Below are 21,222 nucleotides of genomic sequence, written 5' to 3'. Positions count from 1 at the left end.
TGACTCCTCATCTTGTGCAGACATAAATGTAACATGTTTGAGCTGACTTAATGTGTGTGTGATGTGAGTGATTCGAAAACTGGATAAAACTATGCAGGAGTGAATGAGGGACTTCATCAGTTAATGTGTGTAAGGTGTGTTTAGACTGGCCGTTTTTTGTTACCATGGGGTCTGGCCTACACAGCATCTGTGAGAATCTGGCCCCAGGTCAAATCTATTTAACCTTTAGCAGAAATGGTTGTTTTCAGATGGATAACAGAACTTGAGATATTAAAACTTGCTGTGAAGAATTTGTGTAATATATATGATAAAATGGAGGACTGGACAACTGAAGCACCACTTGATATTTTTATTAAATACTAGGGCTAGCTTTTAGTTTGTAGGCTGAATTTTCCATTTTAATGTGATTGTACAGTGACTGTCCTATGGAAGCAATTCAGATGTTTCATCTGCTTATTTCAGAAGTGAAACTTTAAATAAAAAACTCATATAACATCTGTAAGCTTAATTAAAAAATTCAGTGCTTGAAACTAGAATGGGAAACTTTGCAAAGAATTAAAATGTACTCCAAAAAAGAGGTTCTGCCTCAGTGAACAAGTATTCTTTTTTTTGGCAACAACTTGTCTGTTTGCAGTCAGTTCACCATGTAGATCCTTAGTCAAAACTGTTTACAGTTATTCAAAATAATCTTATAATACATTCAGTGTGATGAGGGGTCACAGCCTAGCAGCACTGGGCACAAGGAACCAACCTCGGACAAAGTGCCAGTCCACTGCAAAGCCAACAGCAAAAGAAAAATGAAAGATTTTGTTCTTAATACCAAAATTTTCAATAATCATGCAAAATGAAAATTTGAATGACCTAGACTGTTATAATAAAATCACTTCTTTTTCAATATATCATTCATATTACTGTAGCTTTTAATTCAGGTTAGTGTTTTCTGCCTGGATAACTCACATGATCAAAAAAGGTCCGATGTTAGGAAGAAAACAATACATTTCTCTGAATATTTCAAGAACACTGTATCTTTTTAGTTTCAGCTTAATGTAACCTATATTGCTTTAGTCCTTTTTATCATAACACTGTGTCAGTTAAAAACACATCCTATAGAAAGAGGCTCCTCAGTGTATGGAAATATTTTTTAATTTCATATTACACAGAAGATTGTTTAAAATACAATTGTGCTTGAAAGTTTGTGAACCATTTAGAATTTTCCATATTTCGGCATAAATATGACCTAAAACATCATCAGATTTTCACTCAAGTCCTAAAAGTAGATAAAGAGAAACCAGTTAAACAAATGAGACAAAAATATTATACTTGGTCATTTATTTATTAAGAAAAATGATCGAATATTACATATTTGTGAGTGGCAAAAGTATGTGAACCATTGCTTTCAGTATCTGGTGTGACCCTCCTTTGCAGCAATAACTGCAACTAAACGTTTCCGGTAACTTTTGATCATTCCTGCACACTGGCTTGGAGGAATTTCAGCCCATTCCTTTTTTCACGTTGTCATTATAGGGTGTTGTGTGTAGAATTCTGAGGAAAAAAATTAATTTAATCCATTTTGGAATAAGACTGTAACATAACAAAATGTGGAAAAAGTGATGCGCTGTGAATACTTTCCGGATGCACTGTAATTCAGAATTCATTGTTCCATCTAAGAAGGCAAGCCGTCCTGGAACAGATGCAGCAAAACAGGCCCTAACCATGATACTGCCTCCACCATGTTTCACAGATGGGATAAGGTTCTTATGTTGGAATGCAGTGTTTTCCTTTCTCCAAACATAACTCTTTTCATTTAAACCAAAAAGTTCTATTTTTATCTCATCCGTCCACAAAACATTCTTCCAATAGCCTTCTGGTTTGTCCACGTGATCTTTAGCAATAAACTGCAGACGAGCAGCAATGTTTTTTTTGGAGAGCAGTGGCTTTCTCCTTGCAACTCTGGCATGCATACCATTGTTGTTCAGTGTTCTCCAGATGGCGTACTCATGAACATGATGAACATTAGCCAGTGTGAGAGAGGCCTTCAGTTGCTTAGAAGTTACCCTGGGGTCCTTTGTGACCTCACTGACTATTACATGCCTTGCTCTTGGAGTGATCTTTGTTGGTCAACCACTACTGGGGAGGGTAACAATGATCTTGAATTTCCTCCATTTGTACACAATCTGTTTGACTGTGGATTGGTGGATTCCAAACTCTTTAGAGATGGTTTTGTAACCTTTTCCAGCTTGATGAGCATCAACAACTCTTTTGGTCCTCAGAAATCTCTTTTGTTCGTGCCATGATACACTTACACAAATATGTGTTGTGAATAGCAGACTTTGATAGATCCCTGTTCTTTAAATAACTCAGGGTGCCCACTCACACCTGATTGTCATCCCATTGATTGAAAACACCTGACTATAATTTCACCTTCAAACTAACTGCTAATCCTAGAGGTTCACATACTTTTGCCACTCACAAATATGTAATATTCGATTATTTTCCTCAATAAATAAATGACCAAGTACAGTAATCCCTCCTCGATCGCAGGGTTGCGTTCCAGAACCCCGCGATAGGTGAAAATCCGCAAAGTAGAAACCATATGTTTGTATGGTTATTTTTATATATTTTAAGCCCTTATAAACTCTCCCAAACTGTTTATAAATATTCCCCACACAGTTATACAGCATAAACCCTTTGTATTATCTTAGTTATTAGGTAAGACTCATTGAAATTATGTATGTAAACACACTGTTTATATACAGTAAAACCTAAATATTATTTTAAAGATATTGAGTGTCTCCAATATCACATATGTTACAGCCATTACGATAGACAGGCCACCGGCAATAAATACGTACAATGCAAGAAAAATTGTATACAGTAAATGTGTGTACAGTGACACTAAACGTACATACATGTACTAAGTACTGTAAGTAGAAAATTAATTAAGGTTACTCACCAACAATGACACAATGACTTGTCCGATAATGATGAGTTTAGTTTTACTGCACAACAAAGGAAAGCATTACAGCTCTTCTAAAGGAGCCTCTTCAGGCAACTGTGTAGCACCGCCGTTGTTCTTCTTTAATCCAAATCTCTAAAGTAGATTCCATCCAGACTACTGCCTTATTACATCCACTTACAACTCATTCTGCACCCTGGTTAAAAGGACACTGCGGCCGTAGATCTTATATTCCTTTCTTACTTTTTAAATAAAAAGAATCATAGCCTCATTGATGCCGTAATGGCGTCCTACAGCAGTGTAGCTTTTCCCTTCCTTCAACATATCCAAAACGTTTACCTTTTCGGCAATCGTTAACATCTTCCGTTGGCACTTTGGCACAGCCCCTGAAGCAGTAGCAGGAGCAGATTGTTTTGGAGCCATAATGAAGGGCTTGACTATGCACAAAGATAAACACAAAAGTTAACTTTTTACACAACGAAACACGTTGATGCTGAATGAGCGAGACGAGACTTCCTGGTTAACGCCGTGGAATCTAATTCAGCGCTCCGTCGCTGAGCCATTCAGCACACAGGAACTTAACTGCGTGCTCTGATTGGTTAGCTTCTCAGTCATCAGCCAATAGCGTCCCTTGTATGAAATCAACTGGGCAAACCAACTGAGGAAGCATGTACAGGAAGTAAAAAGACCCATTGTCCGCAGAACCCGTGAAGCAGCGAAAAATCTGCGGTATATATTTAGATATGCTTACATATAAAATCTATGATAGAGTGAAGCCGCGAAAGTCGAAGCGCGATATAGCGAGAGATTACTGTATAATATTTTTGTCTCATTTGTTTAACTGGTTTCTCTTTATCTACTTTTAGGACTTGCATTTAATACAATCTCACTATCTTTTCTGTTTCTTTCACAGTCAACCAGCATATTCATTCACTTTCAGATGCTTAAAATTATCCTTAGTCCTTCTATGGTTGTATTTTAAAGGTTTCCATTTTCAAAATGATTTTTATGTAATGTAGTGCATGGATTTACCTGAAAGCAATGAACTATGCAGAATGCATTGTGCTTGAAACATGAAAGATATGAGGCAGGAAAACCTATTTCAGCATATTAAGAATGTTAATAGCAGGGAAGAAAAATATAAATTTGAAATTGTTTGAACATTAACCTGCTAGGCATTCGACCAATAAAAAATAGTTTATGATTCTAAGCAGTAAGGATTTCTGATCAGCACAGAAATCAGGAACTTGTATCATAGCTTTCACTCCAATAAGTATGTCTTAACTGAATACAGCAACTTTTTCTATTATATTGGTAAAGGTGTGTTCAAATACCCTACATTTTCTGAAAAATGAAATAATTTCAGCTTTGTTTATTTAGCAGAATATTAGGATTTGACTACTTAATCTGCTGTAGTAAAGATTAAATTATATGCATCCTCAGAAGGAAGAACACATGCTTAATTTATTTGCGTTAACACACTATCATGCTAGAGAAGCGAAATTCAAGGCAGGTGTTTCTGTTCTTTTGCTTGGAGTGCATCAATAAAAATCAACCATAATAATTTAAACCAACATTCAACTTAGAATGAATTTTACGTCGTCTTACACTTAAACATGTCATGTATAAACAAACCTGGCTAATGAAGCAGTGTTTAAAATCTTAGTAGGAAAATGTGCTTTGCTGAGAATTGGTCTTGTATATTAAACCTATAAAAACTATATAGTCTACTGGACTACCTGTCTTTTTAAAAGTAATCTTTCAAAACTGAATAAAACCACCAATAAAGAAATGAATCAGTGTTAATATTTGCACAATGCACCTTATTTGATGTTGTATTCCCAGCTTTTCAAAGCAGCCTGTGATGAGCTGCAAAAAACGGAACTTCCAATTAAAAGTCAAACCTCAAATTCAAACCAAAATGACAAACGTACTGCATGGATAATTTAGTGGTTGACAAAATTTGACAATCCATTCTACATAAGCTTGGCAGACGTGGAGAAAGTTTATGAATGACTACTCAAGTTATGTTTATGTTGTTGGAAAGAAGAGCATATTAACATAAGAAAAGATTTGACAAAAACATATAAATCATCCCAACAGAGTTTATCAATCTTTATTCATCTAACTTTTCTGAGATTTGACTACTTTGAGATTTAAAGTGTACTTTGTATTACAACTTTTAATGTGAAGATGTACTTTCATCAATTTGTTAATCAGGGTCCACCATGCTCCCATGTTTTTATTGAACAATATATTCCAAATCAACAGGGGTTCCTTTTTGTTGTATATGTTTTCTAGTGCTGTTTTTTTTGTTTTTTTTTTTGTAATGTGAAAAATTAAACTGCACACAATATTCCTAATGCATTCCTAATGTTGTTGATCTTAAATAAAATCTCTTTGTACTTTCCTTCCACACAGTGCACCATGAAACCCATCACCCAGTTAGCCATCTTAATTGATCATGTGCACTTTACAGTTTTGGACAGTTATTAGACTACTAGTTAAGGCCAAAACTCTTGAACTCTCTGAAACTGAGAAGCTGATGAGTTGATCTTTCTTTGGGGAGCTGAAAACTGACAATCTCATCTCTTGTCTTTGTGGACCTGAAAATGGAGACTCACTCTTCCAAACCATTTCTGTGCCAGTAATTGAGCCCCATCTGAGCAGCCATTACCTCAAGTAGGGAACTTCAACATCTAAGTTCTTGTGCAAGAAAGAGTAATGCTTTTCCCTGTGAAGTTACAGAGGGCACAGCACAAAGCTTAACTCTTTTAGAGCAGATGTTGACTTTTGTCGACAAAAAGGTGGTTGAGTAGACATTTAGCAGCAGAGGGAGGAAAAAAAAGCTGTAAATGTCAATAAAATGTACCGTTGTGTTATGGGTAGACCCTGTTTACAAGGGGACTGGTAGACTCGTTGACTTACCATCAAATCCCTGCATGTGCATGAGTACTGTAGAGTAAACAATATCTAGAATGGCATAGACATCAGGCGAGATGGCAAAGCGAAAGTGCAAAGCAAAATACTTAGTACATATCTATTAATTTTTTGCACATTATTGCTGAATCGGAATCTAACTTATCGAACTACGGTTTGTAGCAAAGGAGTGGAGATCAAAAATGAAAGTTAGGTGACTGCATCAACTGATCACCCCCCAGCTGATCATGTAATTGACACGCCTATGGCATTGTTTGCCTGGGGGGACTACACAAACACATCTCGAAATCCGATTTTGATTAAAAAATCTGGAAATCGAAAATGATGAACAGGTATCTGCATCAGCTGATCGTAGTGCTAAACACACTTGTGTACCTGACATGGCTACAGCAACATTCACCCTTACCCAATTATTTAATTAATTACCAGTGTTGCCAAAAGCAAAACTTAAAAGTGATTAACCAAGTTAAATTTCTTCCCTTTCCTACACTGGTACAATGAAAATCCTTCCCAGAACGGTGTACTTCTAAGTTTCAAATGCACATTGTATAATTATATCCACTACTTTTCCTTGCTTATGTGTAACAAAAATGGCATTTATATTGAGTAAATGGCATTTGCTACAGATCATCTCATGTGTGAATTCTGTCCATGCTCATTTGTAATAATTTTACTGACTAGCTTTTCTTCCAGCAACATTCATATGTAGAGACTCAATCACCTTACTATTTTTATCTAGATCATTTATAGTAAAAAAAAAAAAAATAATAAAAATATAGAGTACCAGCCTCAGCCTTGAGCTATGTGAGACTGAATTTTTAAATCATCTAATGTAGAAAATGTTCTCTGTATCTTGAACTGTTGCTTTCTATGTTTAAGCCAATTTTTACATGAATCAGCACACTTTATTGTGCATAAACTTATATCACTTTTTAGTCTGATCTCCAGCCTCTCATGAAGCACCTTATCAAAGGCTTTTCCAATACCAAGATAAATACTGTAATAGTCTGGTCAAATGCTTTTGCTGCTTCCTCTTTAAATTATAGTATATTACTGAAACTTTATCTTTGCTCTCTGACTGTTTTTAACAAACAAAACCTATTTATGTTGCTTATATTTAATAATTATATCTATTATTTTCCAATGGGATAAATTAAGTTAGCTGGCAAGTAGTTACCATGGAGTGCAACATTGTATTATCTAAATAATTGGTAAAAATCCTTAGTCTTATTTTTGGCCATTTTCTAGTACTTTGATTAAACTGGCTAGAACTTACTTCAATTAATATTAAAATAATACCAATCAGAATAAAGTGGAGATATTTCTTTTTCAGAATTTTTACAGCTAGAGAATTAATTATGTTGAACACATGTATTACAAGCACAATAATCTGCAAAATCCAAGTATGTTTTTCCCAAATAAATCACTGTGAATGATGCTCTGATTATTAGAAGTGTTGCAATACACTTCTAAACACCTTAAAAGTATGATTGAAGACATCAGAAAAAAAATTAAAATGTTATGAAATATCTAACAGATCTACTTCTACCATCTTGAAGTGATTAAAAAAAGAATATTTTATTATTTTTAATTCTAGAATTCATTCTCTCTCTCTCAGTTACCACAAATATAACCAAGAAAAGAGGTAGAAACAGAGGAGTTTGTTAAGAAATATACTAAGTGCACAAATTTCTGCTTTTATCCTTCCTCTGCACCTTGACTTACCTGTGCTCAGTAAGTACACGTACAGCTGATGGGTGGTTAGAACAATATGAACTGTACAAACTCTTTAGCTGAGACATGTGGGACATGAAACAGCTTCCTATCCTCTGCAGTGCTTCTGATAACCTGTAACACAAAAAAGGAAAGGAAAAAAAAAAATAGGTCTTTTAAACTCATTCCTTATATTCTCAGCAAAAACACTCACTAAACAATCATAGTATTATCTATCCCAAAAGGCTTTATGATGCAAAAGACATTATCAATTACAAAAATGCATAATATAAAATACTATATATATATTATATAACAATATGTTATATTGTTTTCCCACAGAACAAAAACATGAAAGCAGGTGGACTGCCGTTATGTAAACTCTGGAAAAATTTGTACTGATTTTATGCCTTCCTCCTACTATTTTGAAAACCAAGTACAGTACCAGTCAAAAGTTTGGACAAAACTGACTAAATGTATGTTTCTAATAATCTTAAAGCTATTTTATCTTGCTTGATACCTTTTTTTTTTTAAAAAATTATAAAGTAAACTAGATGCATGAATTTCTTTCAAAAATAAAAATTATGAATGAAAGTTTGTTGATGAAAAAATATCCTAAATTAATTTTCATTTTAGCTTTAGAGCTTTTATGTTTGTAACCACAATCACTGTATCACTGTACATCTCACTGTATTTGAAAAAGTCACAACTTGAAATAACGTAGCTGTTTTTGTACAAATCGTCAAAAAACACCAGACTTATAATGTCATTAGTATTAGTATGAAGCTGGTGGAAGAACTCAAAATTGCAACAATCAAGTGTAAAACATCTTAGGCTACCCTAAACAAATTATTTTTGAAGCTCGTTATCTAGGAAGCATTTGTGTATTTGCTCAACACTATATAATATTAGAATACAGACATAAACAACATACAATAAAAAGTAACAGAAATTCTATTTGTTTCCTAAAAACAAACTGATATGTTAGAACAGGTAAGAATAACATGCTTAGTTCTCAAAACTCTCACTGAGGCATCCCAGTTATGCTATGTATTTGTTAAATTCCAACTATAGCATACAGTACCTAATTTAAATTAAGTAAGTAGTAAAAAAAGTCTGTTTTTATGCTAATCACAAATACAAGGGTGCATAGAAAAGAGGTTTGAAAAAGACCATATTAATACACTTTGAAAACCATAGTTGTATCAATGTGTATATTCATTGAGAAGAAAAATACCAAACCAAAATTTCACAATGTGATTTCCAAGACGCCATAAAGAAATCTAAACAAACTGGCCAATTTGATGAAACAATGCACAGGGACCAAAAAATCTGTCTGCATCTGACAAACAGTACTTAAAAGTCTTTTTCTTACAGCATAGAAGGAAATCTCGAGAAATGCTTGCTCTTTTAAAACTAGAAGGCCTTAAAATGTCATCATGAAAATTATAAACATTTAAGCAGCATGACGTTTCTACTGTATAACACAGAGACTTTTACTGAAAAAGGGTGACCCAGGAAAAATGACTTCTTTGTGATGTATTGTGATCATGTGCAGGTCAGCTATGTTGTAGCTTATTCTGAATCAAGTGCATGTTTTCACATAAGAATGACAGGTATCATTCCCCTTTCAAACACATCCAACTTAAAATGAAAAGCTCCTGCCAGCTTTTGAAATATCCCAAAAGATATGTGCTAGGCAAATAAGAAGCCTTCCCTTCAGCTGGAACGCTGAGCTGCTAGGATATTGGTGTGTTTCCTTGTGTTAGACAACAGAATTTTTATTATGGCAACACTAAGTAAGCAGATACAATGCAATATTATATACTGGTATACTGGAGAAATACTAAATATTTAAAGATTTTTAGGTGCAAGCACTTACTGTATATAGGCACCATTTCTACCTTGCAAATGCCTCTCAGCATGTGTGTAGTGCTGTGATAAAAAGGGACAGATAGGTTTTGAGCCATCAGTTGGCATTTCTTGAGATAACATAAGTAAACAATTTCTGGAAGTAATCAGACTGTGTTTATATTCTCTGGCAACTTTTATAGTTCTGTTGTGAATAATCATTCAGTTCATTCTTAGCGTAGAGGTTGCAGCAGAAAATAATGAGCGGGTGAGAAGGGTCATCTTATCATTAATATTATTATAATTATATTATTATAAAAATTTAACCACTTACAGTGGTGTGAAAAACTATTTGCCCCCTTCCTGATTTCTTATTCTTTTGCATGTTTGTCACACAAAATGTTTCTGATCATCAAACACATTTAACCATTAGTCAAATATAACACTAGTAAACACAAAATGCAGTTTTTAAATAATGGTTTTTATTATTTAGGGAGAAAAAAAATCCAAACTTACATGGCCCTGTGTGAAAAGTAATTGCCCCTTGTTAAAAATAACCTAACTGTGGTGTATCACACCTGAGTTCAATTTCTGTAGCCGCCCCAGGCCTGATTACTGCCACACCTGTTTCAATCAAGAAATCACTTAAATAGGAGCTGCCTGACACAGAGAAGTAGACCAAAAGCACCTCAAGAGCTAGACATCATGCCAAGATCCAAAGAAATTCAGGAACAAATGAGAGCAGAAGTCTATCTAGAGATCTATCAGTCTGGTAAAGGTTATAAAGCCATTTCTAAAGGTTTGGGACTCCAGCGAACCACAGTGAGAGCCATTATCTACAAATGGCAAAAACATGGAACAGTGGTGAACCTTCCCAGGAGTGGCCGGCCGACCAAAATTACTTCAAGAGTGCAGAGACGACTCATCCGAGAGGTCACAAAGACCCCAGGACAACGTCTAAAGAACTGCAGGCCTCACTTGCCTCAATTAAGGTCAGTGTTCACGACTCCACCATAAGAAAGAGACTGGGCAAAAATGGGCTGCATGGCAGATTTCCAAGACGCAAACCACTGTTAAGCAAAAAGAACATTAGGGCTCGTCTCAATTTTGCTAAGAAACATCTCAATGATTGCCAAGACTTTTGGAAAAATACCTTGTGGACTGATGAGACAAAAGTTGAACTTTTTGGAAGGCAAATGTCCCGTTACATCTGGCGTAAAAGGAACACAGCATTTCAGAAAAAGAACATCATACCAACAGTAAAATATGGTGGTGGTAGTGTGATGGTCTGGGGTTGTTTTGCTGCTTCAGGACCTGGAAGGCTTGCTGTGATAGATGGAACCATGAATTCTACTGTCTACCAAAAAATCCTGAAGGAGAATGTCCGCCATCTGTTCGTCAACTCAAGCTGAAGCGATCTTGGGTGCTGCAACAGGACAATGACCCAAAACACACCAGCAAATCCACCTCTGAATGGCTGAAGAAAAACAAAATGAAGACTTTGGAGTGGCCTAGTCAAAGTCCTGACCTGAATCCAATTGAGATGCGGTTCATGCTAGAAAACCCTCAAATAAAGCTGAATTACAACAATTCTGCAAAGATGAGTGGGCCAAAATTCCTCCAGAGCTGTAAAGACTCATTGCAAGTTATCGCAAACGCTTGATTGCAGTTATTGCTGTTAAGGGTGGCCCAACCAGTTATTAGGTTCAGAGGGGAATTACTTTTTCACACAGGGCCATGTAGGTTTGGATTTTTTTTTCTCCCTAAATAATAAAAACCATCATTTAAAAACTGCATTTTGTGTTTACTTGTGTTATATTTGACTAATGGTTAAATGTGTTTGATGATCAGAAACATTTTGTGTGACAAACATGCAAAAGAATAAGAAATCAGGAAGGGGGCAAATAGCTTTTCACACCACTGTATGCATGAGGGCTCCTAAGTCTTCTGTTTGTGTACATTGCAGTAAACTGATGTCTTCTTTCAAATAAATCATAAGTTTCCATGTTATCTACTCTCTTTCATTATTAAAATACGTGATTTGTACAGATATATCCTGAGCTGAACAATGTGTCACAAAATTTTGTGATTCTGCTTTTATCAAAGATTTCACCTACTTCAAACCATATAAAGTGAAGGCTCAATACCACTGGATAGTTGAATTTCAGCCCATTCTAATGATGTATAGCTGTCTATAATGGACATTCACAATATATGTCACAACAGTGCATAAAAGAAAGGAAATTAATTGCTTATGCATCAGGTCATCTTTATCCATTGTTACACACAAAGCTTGGGTCATATTCTGATCACAGTTTTGACTCTATTAAGAACAACATATTTGATGAAGGACTTGATGCTACACTTGATTTGCAAGTATTACTTCTAGTATCAGTTTGAAGCAGTGCAGTTTTATAGTTCAAGTGTTAAGGGTTTAATTACCATGCCTGGATGATGTGTGCTTCACATTTTCCCTATGTTAGTTTGCTGCGCAGTGCTTTTTTTTTTAATTTCAACCTAGAGTACAGGCAATGTTTCTTAGCATACCTGTGTACACTGTTACGCTAGACTTGTGCCTCTTCAAGTTAGGATCCCCCCATTTTCTTATTCGTTTTTCATTAAATTCAAAACCCTCACTAAACCCCAGGAAGTCAAAAACAAGTGTGACTGCAAACAGTAAATTATAACTGATTAGGAATATGAAGGGAGCTCTTGGTGAAGCAAGCACAATTAGAAATGGGATTGAAAAATCTTGCATAGTTCTGTTGATACCTTTGGTGGTGGGAGTGGGCCGGATTATACTGTGAAAAAGTCTCATGTGTTTATGACTGAGAAACACTAGTTTAGGTTTATTTGTCTATATGACTTACTCTACACTCAGGGTTACCCATTTCATGTCGTGTGCCCAGGGCTGCCAGGAAAGGCAATTTCCCTCCCCCCAGAAGAAGCTAGTATAAAAATGTATGTATATGTTTGTATGAACTTACTTTATTCCAGACATGAAATGCTAGAAAAAAAGCCACAACAGCATGAAAACTAAATTAAAAAGTACTGAACTTTTGTAAGGCAACTGCAACATAAGACAGGAAAAGATGTGAGCAGTGCAGCACAAAAACCTCAATCTAGTATACAAATTTTAAGGTTTCACCATGTCTAGCGGTAAAAAGAAATTGTTTCAAGGACTGTATATATTGTCAGGGATGCCAGGGGCCATGACCCGGCCGGGACGTCATGAGGGACCGAATGTGGGTCTGTGCCCACCCTGGATCACGTGGGGGTTGCCTTCCGGGTTGCTCTGGGGGCCACGGGTACAGGGCATGGAAGCTCCACCCTGTAGGGGCCCGTGGTCACCGCCAGGATGCGCCCCAATGCCTTGGGGACCTGTTACTTCCTGCTGGGGGGAAGATTTAGGACGGCACCCGGAGAGCAGCCGGTAGGACAGCCGGCACTTCCGCCACGCTGGGGCGTGGCCAGAGGAGGAATGCCGGGAACACCTGGTGCTCATCCGGGAACCATATAAAAGGGGCCGTCTCCATTCATTCGAGGCTGGAGTCGGGAGGAGGAAGGACAAAGCTCAGGAGAGCTGTGGAGGCGGCCCGAAGACAAGGCATTGTGTGGCCAGGACTGTTTTGGGGGTTTGTGCACATTTTGAACTGGGTCTGAGTGACCAAATAATCTGTAAATATTGTAAATAAATGTGTGGTGGTTGAGAACAACATGTCCGCCTGTCTGTGTCCGGGTCAACTTCCACAATACATATATATACAGTATATAACTGCTACTGAAATACTTGTTTTGAGAGATTGTTCAGGTGCAAGTGAATAAGTGTTTCCAAAAAAGGAACTTAAATTCATAACACCTTGTTCCAAATAGTAAAAAGCAATGCTATGGGATATTACATTTAAACTTTGTACAATTTTAACTGACAGATTAGGGTACAAGTAAAAACTGATTTCTATAAAATCTAGTTATTTAGAGAGAAATTAATAAAGCTCAATTTTGTGGTCTTTTATTTAGTTGATATTGGTGTAACCAAGGCTTTTAACCATATAAATATTTTCTTTTAAAATAGGGTGCTGTACTCATTACTCTTTAGCCATTTGTGGCTCCTTTATTTTATAAGGAGAATAATAGCCATTTATTTTTGGGTATGTAATTTAGGTGCAATGAGTGCATAAGGGATTAAACTAGAAGAGTACACACAGACAGCAGGAGAAAATCTAGAGGTGTCAAATATCCCCAGTCACTATAATAAGCTGACAAAGCACACTACAGATATATGTAGTCCACTTTTAGCCAAAGCTAACCTTGCTGCATCAGGCAGGTCTTGGGTGAAAACTAGATGGTATGCTAAGTTAGTGTTACAGTGAAATGTTCCAAACCTATTGATAATTTCTGATGCTTTCTGATGGAACTCTTGTTTTTGCTTTGTTTACAAATTACTCAAAAGAGGTAAACTTTAATCAAGGATTTTTTTAAATCAAGTTTATTAAGCAAAACAATTATTATTATTAGTTTTTTTTAAAACAAAAGTTTAAAATTTAAGATGATGAAACAGTAAGTAATACGGAGAAAAGCAGTACTATCTAAACTACTCTTATTTTCCTGCATTATGAGGATATCATTGATTCAGTCATTCATATTAGGCACTGATATCGGGACTAAAACGGAATAAACTGAATTTTTTTGTGCAATTTAGGCAAAGTTTGTGGAGGTAATGTTATTTTGATTAATTTTTTTGTCTAACCAGTTCACCATTTTTAATTTTTTTTTGATGACCAAACACTGTAATAAAATGCAACTAGCTGACAAGTAAAGTGATCATTCTTACTCCAGTTAACTTATTATACAGTAAACAAGTCTTTTCTGATGCAACAGCATTAAAAGTGGTTTCCAATACCGTGCAAATGCTTCTGTTGTCTCACATAATGACTACATGTATGTGAAAAGGCTGTGGACATGCTGGTGTGAGATGTAGTCAGATTTTTTTTTCATAACTAATTTTCTATTGTGGGCATCATACGCAATTAAAAACTCAACAGGAAGAAATATATGCACATTCAGTTTCATAGTTTACTGTAAATAATGTATCTTCCACAAAAAAAAATCATGTCAGGATAATTATCTCAATGTTGGTATGATAACTGCAAAGAAGCAAACTTTTAAGGAGACTATGAAAATTGAACATCAATACATAGAATTTTGCAGATGTATCATTGTATTTAATAAAACAGTTAACAGAAACAATCTCAATAGCTAACAAGATTTTGCATGATATACAGTAGGATAAAAAGGGCACTTCCCCATTTTTGCGTGGTGGCACACAATGATGCAGAAATCAAGTGCCCCTATCCACAAGCATACCATGAAGGCTTACTTCAGCGACCAAGCACTTAACCAGGTCCTCCTTAAGTGAAAATCTTTTCAGTTTGCTTTTTGAATTTCATTTTGAATTTCCGTAGGCTTTTATAGTGAAACATTACCATATTGCCAATATTTTACTCAACAAACTGCAGTGTTCAGCAAGCAGACTTGCTTTTGTAGTGTCTTGTTACATCAATATACAGTATGGTCTACCTGATCAGGAATACCACTGCTATCAGGCCAAATATTATGTGACCCTGAACTAAATTAAAGTGTTTCAAAAATTTTTTGATAGCATAATTAGGTCTGTACATTTTTGATGCTTCATTATTCATGTGATGCCTAAATTGTAGTATAATCCTAATTAAAATACATACAGTAATGTACTTGTTACGCTGCATCTGAACAGATTACAATATGCAAGCTTTCAAGGCAGCTCAGACCCCTTCTTCAGGCAAGTTGTCAACTGCCCCTCTCCACATGCATACAATGAATATTTATTTCAGTGGCCAAGCACTTAACCAGGTCTACCTTAAGTGAAAATCTACAACTTGCCTGAAGAAGGGACCTGAGCTGCCTCGAAAGCTTGCATATTGTAAGCTGTTCAGTTAGCCAATAAAAGATGTCACTTGCTTAACTTCTCATTGCATCCATAATGGCTAACGTGGTACAACAATTTACCTCACATGTAAAATACTATATATAGTATTGGTCTCCAGATGATAAAACTAAAACATCATTGTTGAAAAGAACATGGAGAAGAGCTATTCCAGGAGCACAGGGATCAGCTATGAAGGACTGAAGGAAATTAATCTTTCAGTTTAAGCATACAGCAATTAAGAGGTGACATGGTGAAAATTATCATATTAAATCAACTCTTGAAATAAGGAAGGAAAGAAAAAGGAAGGCAAATGAAAATTTAAAAAACAATTTTCTACATGAGCACAAATATGCAGACAAATAAAGTTAAAAGGTAAATGTTATAGATATTTTAGAAAATTTCTATAAATACAATATATGCTATGAATTTTTAAGTAACATAACAAAAATCAGCACAAAGGCAATCCTTAAATTCTGACTTTACAATTCTTTTACACAAGAATAATAAATAGAATAATAAAAGACAACATATTTTAGTTTGTATGGCTTGTAATTGGCATTTTTTTTTATTTTTACAAATACATATTTTTAAAAATATAATATAACATTGAACATTTGCTGGAGAAATGTAATCATGCCATCACGCAGAACACTTACTTTGCACAGTCTTCCAAACTTTGACAAAGATTTTGCTGAAATGTGAATATTTCTTCCAAATTCCCCATTAGGGATGCACAATCAGTGGCTGGAAGTCTAAAAAAAAAATTAATGGAAAAAAATAAACCATTAACAAAGGTGATTAAAAACATTCTAAAGATGTTTGAAGATGTTAACTACACCCTTAAGTAAAAGACAAATAAACAAATCTATAAACTTTAAATAAATATTATAAGGTATTGTAAAAGCCATATTAACAGATCTACTTAACATTTCAGTGAATATGTTATATTGTATAATGTACACCAAGTTTTAAGCTAACATGGGCACAAAATCATTTCTTTCAAAAAAAAAAAGTGTGTGTTGTAGATCAGCAACACATTTAAATATTTCAAGTAAGAGTCAGAGCCACAAGAAAAACGTGCAGGACAGTTGTGTTAGTCCAAAGTAGCACAGAGACTGCATTTCCTGCTTTTTATAAAGTTCATTATGCATTTTCTGGCTCTCAGACAGAAGGTCTATACAAAACAGATATTAAGTCCAATATGAAGTTGACAAGGATTCCTGTAAAATTCATAAGCAAAATATTAGTGTATCACATGACTTTCCTTAGCACTAGATCTGAGAAATCAGAAGAAATGAGGGCAGAGATGGATGGTTATGTATTTTTATTGCAAAATTATTTTTTGTTTTCAGCAATACAATGTGTGTGTGTGTAAGCTGAACTGAATTTAATTGAATATCAGTATAAAATTAGAGCTGCAGAAATAAGTCTTTTCAGGGAAGTTATAGATACTAGAATGTAGTATTGGAGTGGTGCTAAAATTTTAACTTCAGCTTTCAGACCTCATTATTGGTACCACAACTGTACTAAAGCAAAAAACAGCTAACTAAACCACACCTCTCCCTAGGCACACAGCAACCTCACTACACTGCCACAGATTTCTGTGCCTCCCAGCCTTGCTACACTTTCCAGGTCAATTAGTGAAAGGGTTATCTCCTTGCACGTTTATATTAATATATACACTTTGTGTGCTAGATTTTATAAATACATTTTATTTAAGTTGGGTTCAGAGTTAGAGAGTGTATACAGTTGCCATCACGCTAAAAAAGACTGACAATGAAGTGCTTAAAAAGTACCATATACTTCTAGTATCAAAAGATGCCAAAACCTTTTAAAAACTTGGTTTTTCAGTAATAGTATGCCAGTCTACCCTTCCAGATTGAGCAACATTTTAATTTAGAATGTATTTTTTTTATTGCATCAGAACTCCTATAAAGTACTGCACAAAATATGTGTTATCTATACTAATAAAAGGCAAAGCCCTTACTGACTCACTCACTGACTCATCACTAATTCTCCAACTTCCCGTGTAGGTAGAAGGCTGAAATTTGGCAGGTTCATTCCTTACAGCTTCCTTACAAAAGTTTGGCAGGTTTCATTTCGAAATTCTACGCATAATGGTCATAACTGGAAGCTATTTTTCTCCATTTACTGTAATGGAATTGAGCTCGAAAGCCGTGCGGGGCGGAGTTTTGTGTGACATCATCACGCCTCCCACGTAATCACGCAGTACGTAGAAAACCAGGAAGAGCTCCAAAAAGCGCTGAAGAAAACATGCATTATATAATTGAAAAGGCAGCGAAACAATAAGAAGCGAGCGAGTGACATATACAACCATATTCATGAGTGCTGCTACTTCGAAAACAAAGCGCGGTGTAAACCTAAAGTTTAAATTAAGTTCATAGACAGGCTGCCACTGGCATTTGTAATTTAGTGCCTGCCCATATAAGACCGTCCGTCAGCAGCAATCCAATAGAAACACTACCGCTAAATATTCACTGGTGAAGGGCTGTGCTTATGCAGAGGAAGATGAGATGGTCAGGGTGGTGTTTGGCACAAACTCAGCGAAACTGCGAGAGAAAGTTTTAAGTGCCGCAGGTGGGAAACTTCGATGCATGTACACCGAGCGGCTCACGTGAACTGGCGCAGTGCGCAGACAAAAAGCAACAGTTCCAAAGAGTGCTGAACAAAAACTGAATTACACAATTGAGAAGGCAGCAAAAAAATATGAAGCGTCTGATACATACAAGCATATTCATAAGTGCAACTACTGCAGAAACAAAGCACATGGTACAAAAAGTCAATGTCCCGCTAAAGGAAGACAGTGTAAAAAAAAAAACCCATGCATGCAGTGTGTCAGGTCTCAGAAAAAGAAGAAGACGAGCTGTTTATTGATGCAGTAAGGAACGAATCGATGAATGAAACCTGTTATCTTTACAACGATTGACAAACACGGAATGTAACTTGAACATAACACATCCTACAAATACGAACCTGATTGAAAGAAATACTGATAATCAAATCCTTGATGACAGCAACACTCAATAACACTCACAAAACAATTACTGTATATTGACAATCATGTTACGTTATTTTTAAAATGTTCCCTTTTCTTTTTCATAACTTCTTTAACACACTACTTCGCTGCAATATGCGTGTATATATATATATATATATATATATATATATATATATATATATATATATATATATATATATATACCCCGATCTGCATACTCTCAAATAGACAAGCCACATAACGTGGCGCAATTGTAGAGGCTTCGCCCCTAGCGCCGACATCCGAGGTTCGATTCCCGAGAGGGGATGCACTGAGAATGTACCCGCGCTTCCCGATTCATTTTACCCTCGCATCCCCTTGGTTTGAGACGTATGAAAAAATATGCGGTTAACGCAGAATCATGTTACGTTATTTTTAAAATGTTTCCTTTTCTTAGCACAAGCACAGCTGAGAAGCTTCGATGCATGTACTCCATAACTCGTAAAAAAAAATAACGCATTTAATCACACTTTCAATTCCAAGCAAAGGGGAACTTTTGTCAATGAATGATTTTCTGGTACATCGATTACATTGATGCACACATCAGAGCTACAAAAATGTTACGAGTCGGAATAAAGAGCGTTCCTACGACTGATCGGAGGAAAATTTCATTTCAAAAGACTACCCGACGGAAGCCTTGATAAAAGCATGGTTTTGTGCACACTGAAAAGCAAGAAAAATTAGATGCATTACAGAAAGGGACTTTGTGGCACTTTACCACTTTAAAATACCACTTTTGAATTGAAATGCAGTTTAAAAGCATTTTTTTTTCAGAAATTAAAAGAGCTTGAGTTTACAATATTCATGTCCATGTCTATTATTTGATTCTGTCGCCCATTAAAACCCTTTTAAATTAAAAAAAAAAAAAAATTGCGATTTGGGGCAAATTTTCATGTGTGATTACATACGATTATTCAAGATTAATTATTACACAGCCTCTAATTAATTAGAATAATTTTTTTAATCGAGTCCCACCCCTAATACATATATATGTAGATTTGTATATATATATATATATATATATATATATATAAATATATATATATGATGTGTATATATATGTTCATATATGTGTGTGTGTATTTTATATATATATATATATATATATGCCAGCAACACTCATGACAATGACAACACAATTACATTGACAATATATATATATATAAAATATGATGTTATTTTCAAAATGTTTCCTTTTCTTTTTCATTACTTCTTTAACACACTACTTCTCCGCTGCGAAGTGCGGGTATTTTGCTATATATATATATATATATATATATAGATATAGATATGACAAAAACACTCATATCAATGACAAAACAATTACATTAACAATCATGTTACATTATTTTTAAAATTATTCCTTTTCTTTTTCAGAACTTCTTTAACACACTACTTCGCTGTAAAGCGCAGGTATTCTGCTAGTATACAATAAAATACAATAAAAGAAAGGTTCTTTAGGAGAACTCAATAATGGACAAATCTGCCTTGAATTAACTTTTTAAGTTAAGTCATAGAAAAAGAAGGAGGACACTGTCTCACAACACAATGATGCTACACTAATTTTTCAGCTGATGACAGTACACATTTTCCATTTATCAAATCTCATCAGTATTTAAAATCTCTCTCCTCCTTGAGTTTAATTCTTGTTAACAGGAGGCACAATTACAGATAACTAAGCTTGCATAACCTTTAACTTAATCCACAGATTACAGGTTATGGCATATTTTATATTTTGAGAAGTCAGAAGCATCCTTACAACTCTAGAGGTATTACACTGGAATATTTGTTCTTCTTTAAATGACAACCACGAGTAAAATAATAGCATCCCAGGATCGAAAACCAAAGCACCATAATGAAGAAGCCCTCAACATGTATGAATTGGCAGTATCTGTTGATCCAGTCAGAAGCTGCTGATGTTCTCATACAAAATGGAAAAATAGGATAGCGTTCTGTCATGCTCTCTTTAATAACTCAAGAAACATCACATTTATGTCATCCGAGCACCGTTCAGACACAAATAATGAACTAATAAATACAGATGATCATCTGGGCATAAGATTTCATTTACATTTTTTTTACTAAAGACGTACAGTAGAAGAAACTTTAAAAAGTACAATAATTCTCAAGATGATAAAGTATGCTAACATTTAATTGAAATTTCAGGTACATATATTAAAAGTAATGAAGGATTTATTAATTAGGAGAAACATCAAATTTCAGATGTAGAAAGACCCATTCATAAATATTCAAAAAAGACATAATAAGAATTCAATCTGAAAATTAACTTTGCTCATGAATAGTACTAAACTACTAAGCAATGAACAATCTATTCGTGTTTACACTTTGAAATTCAGTTTGCACTAGAGAGAGAAACTTACTTATCAGATGACTGCAAAGTCCTCAGGTGGTTGCACAGTAGCATCTGAAGCTCCTTTGCATACTCACGTTCATTATCAAGAATATCTTGCACAACCTAAAATGTAGCAAATGAGGTTTTAAAAAACATAATTTTTAAAGGTGATTGACATTGCCTCAACTAGATAAGAGGCTCTGAGACTGTATAATCTTAGAGCCAGAAATCATACATTCTCATTTCCCATGACCTCCAGCACTCAGCAGTAGTACTTTCATCTTTTCTCCTTTCATTGGTGAGTGAGAGTCTTTCATTTCCATCAATCACAAGTTCACAGTTAGACTCCAAACAATTCAGCTCAGGATCAGACACACTGCCAAACA

General features: G+C 35.2%; 1 protein-coding gene across 2 annotated transcripts in view; it reads right to left on the bottom strand.

The window, feature by feature from the left end:
- The window catches only part of arhgef6 (Rac/Cdc42 guanine nucleotide exchange factor (GEF) 6), a 149,329-nt gene that overhangs the window by 65,131 nt on the left and 62,976 nt on the right, over nt 1-21,222 (bottom strand). For both annotated transcript variants that reach the window (XM_039766178.1, XM_039766179.1), the window contains exons 7-9: nt 20,865-20,959; nt 16,082-16,177; nt 7,622-7,744 (exon numbers count right to left, since the gene is read on the bottom strand). In XM_039766178.1, coding sequence (XP_039622112.1) covers nt 7,622-7,744; nt 16,082-16,177; nt 20,865-20,959 — 314 coding nt within the window. The remainder of the gene's footprint in view (nt 1-7,621; nt 7,745-16,081; nt 16,178-20,864; nt 20,960-21,222) is intronic.

The sequence above is a fragment of the Polypterus senegalus genome, chromosome 10 (genome assembly GCF_016835505.1).
Source record: "Polypterus senegalus isolate Bchr_013 chromosome 10, ASM1683550v1, whole genome shotgun sequence".
In the NCBI taxonomy this organism is placed as follows: Eukaryota; Metazoa; Chordata; class Cladistia; order Polypteriformes; family Polypteridae; genus Polypterus; species Polypterus senegalus.
The sequence above is the reverse complement of the archived record's forward strand: the minus strand, read 5'-3'. Positions and strand labels throughout refer to the sequence as shown.